Source organism: Bombina bombina, chromosome 4 (assembly GCF_027579735.1).
Source record: "Bombina bombina isolate aBomBom1 chromosome 4, aBomBom1.pri, whole genome shotgun sequence".
Taxonomy (NCBI): Eukaryota; Metazoa; Chordata; class Amphibia; order Anura; family Bombinatoridae; genus Bombina; species Bombina bombina.
This window is the reverse complement of record NC_069502.1, coordinates 94,551,918-94,557,917: the sequence shown is the minus strand read 5'-3', so window position 1 is coordinate 94,557,917 and position 6,000 is coordinate 94,551,918. Positions and strand designations below refer to the sequence as shown.

The 6,000-nt window shown below is 36.0% G+C and overlaps 1 protein-coding gene across 1 annotated transcript in view; it reads left to right on the top strand.

Annotated features, from left to right (window-relative positions):
• The first annotated feature begins 954 nt into the window (after positions 1-954).
• Positions 955-6,000, top strand: part of LOC128656912 (interleukin-17A-like) — a 28,487-nt gene continuing 23,441 nt past the window's right edge. Inside the window, exon 1 of the mRNA XM_053711086.1 lies at positions 955-981. Within this exon, the coding sequence (XP_053567061.1) occupies positions 955-981 (27 nt within the window). The remainder of the gene's footprint in view (positions 982-6,000) is intronic.

Sequence of the window (6,000 nt, the reverse complement as noted above, 5' to 3'; positions counted from 1 at the left end):
CGGGCCTGGACTGTACTGTTAAGTCAGGATCAGACTGATATGCTACAGGAAATTTCTTCTCTGTGAAAGGCATATGTTGAGCAAAAAGAGGCTGCTTCTTGGGTGGTAACTAGCCATAGAACAAACTATGATGCTATTGTTCGTTCCCAGGTTGAGCACTTCTTTCTTTTAATTTATATATATATGTGTTTATAATTTTATATATATGTCTGTAAATACATATGTACACATATAAATACATATGTACACATATATAGATATAATATCAATCTGTATACATGTATATGTATGTATCTCTATGTTAAAGGCTTTTGCAGTTTGTTTGTTTTTCTAACACCCAAGATCTCATATCTTTGAGCCCTTATAACTTTTGTGTGCCATATTTTTAAATATATTTTATTAGACAGTGTTATTATAAGTGTAACTGTACATTGTAATGCATTTTTGAAGTGTTTTATGCAACTTTCTTTTTTTGCCAAACAGTTAACCAGACCTTTGCAATCACAGTAATGATTCTAGCGTAAACCACGATTGCGCTCATGTGATCGCGTTTATGCTCAACTTGTAATACCAGCGGTAAGCCCGATGAGTGCAATCCCTTGCAATATACCCCTTATCGCTATGTCACAAATTATTACGCTCAACTTGTAATCTAGCCAAGAATAATATCATGAATATTTGGAGGGGGCAATTACTCTTTCTTCTTTACACCTATGTGTTATTTTAGTAGACGTTAATATAAATAGTTTATAAGTTATCTAGTATAATCCCATCACATCTATACATCATCATGACCTGATTTCTCTATAAAAATTGTACAGTCATATGCAAATGTTCTGTCTCCACGATCATTAAAAATATCTGAATAGCTTAGTAAATCATTGACATGCAGATTCCAGTATACTTATCTGCAATCTTCTCACCATATTACACCTCAGAAGAAGCAGCAACGAAATGAATTCTCTAAGAATACCGTCTGTGGTAAGCAAATTTATAGTTACATTATTAGTATAGTTATTTTTATTATTATTATTATATATAATAATATCAGATCCGATAACAAATAGATAATATTGGCTTTTTTTAATTTAATGTAATTTGAAGACCTTTACAGTAATGCTTAAGTAATATACTAAGATATTAGATTTGTTATGTTACAGGGAAATTGTCAAATCATATAATTAATGGTGATCAGAGTAAACAAACTATTTGAGCCACTGTTTGATCATTTTATGATTAAGATAGAGCTTGCGAATTTAAACAATTTACTTTTATTAATTTGCTTAGTTTGTCGGACATCTAAAAGCATACATATGTAGGCTCAAGATCTGCAATACACTACTGGGAGTTAGCTGCTGATTGGTACCTGCATATATATGCCTCTTGTCATTTGCTTGCCCACTGTGTTCAGCTTCCTAAGAGGAGTGCATTCCTGCTCCTTTAACAAAGAATAACATGAGAATGAAGCAAATTTGATCATTTAAGTAAACTGGAAAGTAGGTTAAAATGGTATGTTCTATCTAAATCATGAAAGAAAAAAAAAGGGTTTCATGTCCCTTTGACAGCATACACGTTATATTGCTTGGACATTTTTTATTTTTGTTCTCTTCTCCAATATATTTTATTCAGTATAGTCTTACTGAAAGATCTAGAAGGCACAGACATTGTATGGGAAACAAAAACACAGTCGGCTGGATTACTAGTCTTGCGTTAGGGTTAAAAAGCAGCGTTGAGAGGTCCCAATGCTGCTTTTTAACGCCCACTGGTATTACGAGTCTTGAAGGTACAGATGTACTGCTCACTTTTTTGGCCAGACTCGGAAATACCGCAAATCCACTTATGTCAATTGCGTATCCTATATTTTCAATGGGACTTGCATAGCGCCGGTATTACGAGTCTGACCAAAAGTGAGCCGTACAGCCTCGCCTGTCAAGCCTGATACCGCATTTTAAAGTCAGTAGTTAAGAGTTTTACACTACAACGCCGTAGCATAAAAATCTTAACTAAAGTGCTAAAAAGTACACTAACACACAAAAACTACCTATTAACCCCTAAACCGAGGCCCTATTAACCCCTAAAACTTCAATCCTATTGGCTGATCCAATCAGCCAATAGGATTGAGCTCGCATTCTATTGGCTGATTGGAACAGCCAATAGAATGTGAGCTCAATCCTATTGGCTGATTGGATCAGCCAATAGGATTGAAATTTAATCCAATTGGCTGATTGCATCAGCCAATAGTATTTTTTCTACCTTAATTCTGATTGGCTGATAGAATTCTATCAGCCAATCGGAATTGAAGGGACGCCATCTTGGATGATGTCATTTAAAGAAACCTGCATTCAGTCGTCGGCCGTCATTTGAAGAGGATGCTCCGCGTCGGATGTCTTGAAGATGGACCCGTTTCGCGCTGGATGGATGAAGATAGAAGATGCAGTCTGAATGAAGACTTCTGCCCGTCTGGAGGTCCACTTCTGCCTGGTTGGGTGAAGACTTCTGCCCGTCTGGAGGTCCACTTCTGCCCGGTTGGGTGAAGACGTCTCATGGTAGGGTGATCTTCAAGGGGTTAGTGTTAGGTTTTTTTAAGGGGGGATTGGGTGGGTTTTAGAGTAGGGTTGGCTGTGTGGGTGGTGGGTTTTAATGTTGGGGGGTATTTGTACTTTTTTCTTTACAGGTAAAAGAGCTGATTACTTTGGGGCAATGCCCCGCAAAAGGCCCTTTTAAGGGCTATTTTAATTTAGTGTAGGGTAGGGCTTTTTTTTATTTTGGGGGGCTTTTTTATTTTGTTAGGGGGATTAGAGTAGGTGTAATTAGTTTAAAAATCTTGTAATTATTTTATTATTTTCTGTAATTTAGTGTTTTTTTCGTACTTTAGATAATTTTATTTAATTGTAATTAATTGTATTTAGTTTTGGGAATTAATTTAATTATAGTGTAGTGTTAGGTGTTAGTGTAACTTAGGTTAGGTTTTATTTTACAGGTACTTTTTTCTTTATTTTAACTAGGTAGTTATTAAATAGTTAATAACTATTTAACAACTATTGTACCTAGTTAAAATAAATACAAAATTGCCTGTAAAATAAAACTAAACCCTAAGCTAGCTACAATGTAACTATTAGTTATATTGTAGCTAGCTTAGGGTTTATTTTATAGGTAGGTATTTAGTTTTAAATAGGAATAATTTAGTTAATTGTAGTAATTTTATTTAGATTGATTTAAATTATATTTAAGCTAGGGGGTGTTAGGGTTAGACTTAGATTTAGGGGTTAATAACTTTATTATAGTGGCGACGTTGGGGGTGGCAGATTAGGGGTTAATAAATGTTGGTAGGTTGCAGCGACATAAGGGGCGGCAGATTAGGGGGTAATAAATAAAATGTAGGTGTCAGCAATGTTGAGGGCAGTAGATTAGGGGTTAATAAGTATAATGTAGGTGGCGGCGTTTCCGGAGCGGCAGGTTAGGGGTTAATAATATAATGCAGGTGTCGACGATCTCGTGGGTGGCAGATTAGTGGTTAATAAGTGTAAGATTATGGGTGTTTAGACTCGGGGTTCGTGTTAGGTGTAGACATTTATTTCCCCATAGGAATCAATGGGGCTGCGTTAGGAGCTTTACGCTGCTTTTTTGCAGGTGTTAGGCTTTTTTTAGCCGGCTCTCCCTGTTGATTCCTATGGGGAAATCGTGCACGAGCTGGTATTGAGGTGAGATGTGGAGCTAAATTTTGCTCTTCGCTCACTTTTTTTGCGGCTAACGCCGGGTTTGTAAGATCCCGTAATACCAGCGCTGTCTGAAAGTGAGCGGTGAGCATAAACTGCTCGTTAGCACCGCACCCCTGTTAACGCAAAACTTGTAATCTAGGTGAGTGTATTTGCTGTATATGCTAAATATATTGGCAATAAGTCTGACACACCTTACACATAAAGGACATTTAAGCCAAATGGAGTAGGTTGGAAGGGACATGTGTTTAAGAATGTATTGCAGCATTTGCTTTTTGAAAAATAGATGTTCCAGTACTAAACAAAGCCTCCTTTTTCTATGAGTTTTCCTATCAGCTAATGATCAATAAAGTCCTGGGACCCAGAAGTAGAGAATCATGCACTTCTTGTTAGTGTTACTTTTCATTTAAACTGCTTTAACTTAACGGGACATTAAACCCATTTTTCCTTTCATTATTTAGATAGAGTGTACAATAAAAATACTTATTGTGAATACTTATTGAAAAATCAGGTAGGCTCCCTTTAACTTTAAAAAACATTAAAGGGACATAAAAACCCAGACTATTTTGATTCAGATAGAGCATGTCATTTTAAACAACTTTCCATTTAACTTGGATTATCAATTTTTTTCATTCTGTCAATATTCTTTGTTGAAAAACAGGGAGGTAAGCTCAGGAGCGTGCACTTGCCAGTAGCACTATAAGGCGCCAGTTTTGCAAGAATGTTATACATTTGCAGTATTTTTTCTTAGTAAGTAGTGTTCCAGACATGTGCAAACTACCTACAAAGGGATCTGCAAAAATTAGAAGTATGGGCAGGTAAATGGAAAATGAGATTTAATACGGGAAAATGCAAGGTTCTACATTTTGTAAGTAAAGATATGCAGGCAATGTATTATTTAAATGTGACAAGACTTAGCCAAACAAAGGAGGAAAGGAATTTGGGAGTAGTAATAGATAACAAGCTAAAGATGGATGCATAATGCAGGGCAGCGGCTTCAAAGGCTAATAAGATACTAGCATGTATTAAAAGAAACATTGATTCAAGGGAGGAAAGCTTAATTCTGTCACTATTTAAATCACTGGTAAGACCTCACCTTGAGTATGGAGTGCAGTTCTGGGGACCAATCGCAAAAAAAGATATTGCAGAGCTAGAAAAAGTTCAGAGAAGGGCCACAAACCTATTAAGGGGAATAAAGAATTTGAGCTTTGAGGAGAGGATAGCCAAACTGGGTATGTTTTCCCTAGAAAAAAGGCGCTTGAGAGGTGACATGATTACTTTATATAAATATATTCAAGGCCCATATACAGAGATGGCAGAAGCTCTGTTTATTCCAAGAAAATTGATTGTGACCAGGGGTCACAATTTAAGGTTGGAGGAAAGAAGTTTTAATCTCCTGCAACGGAAACGTTTTTTTTCACTGTAAGAGCAATAAAATTGTGGAACTCATTACCAAAGGAGGTAACAAATGCCAATACCCTAGATACATTTAAAAAATGTTTGGATACATTTCTGGCTAGAAACAAAATTCATGGATATGATTGCTTGTATTAAATGGGTCACCTTTTAGTGGGAATAATTTAAGCTCAACTGGAGCTTTTTTGTTTTTGTAAGTATATTAGATTTGTATAGGTTGAACTCGATGGACTTCAGTCTTTTTTCAACCTCATCTACTATGTTACTATGTTACCTACCTAGGTATCTCTTCATCAAGAAAAACCATGAGAACAAAGTCAATTGGCAACTTTATTTATTTATTAAAAAATTAAAAAAAAAAATTATGCTCGGTCTGAATCACAAAGGAAAAATGCTGGCTTCCATCTTCATTTAAATGCTGTTTCTTTCTCATATTAGGTAACTGTCCCTCAGATTTATTTATTTGTTTATAAAATATTTTACCTGGAAGGATACATTGAGATTTCTCTCGTTTTCACGAATGTCCTGGGTCCAGAAAACATTGCATTGATACAGTAGGGTACAATAAAATACAAAAACAATAATAATACACAATATATGCATACATTTAACATAGAACATGTAGGAAATATATAATCAACCATAACAGGTGTATTCTGTTTTGAGATATGTAGAGAGGGATCTCTTAAAGGATATTAGGCTTGGGGAAGGTTTGAAAGTGTGCGGGAGGTCGTTCCATAATTGTGGTGCTCTGTAGGAAAAGGAGGATCGAGCTGCTTTCTTTTTGTATTGAGGCAAGCTAAATAATGTGCTGGTACTGGATCGGAGGTTATAGGAGGTGAGAATAGCCGGGGAGAGCATTCTGCTC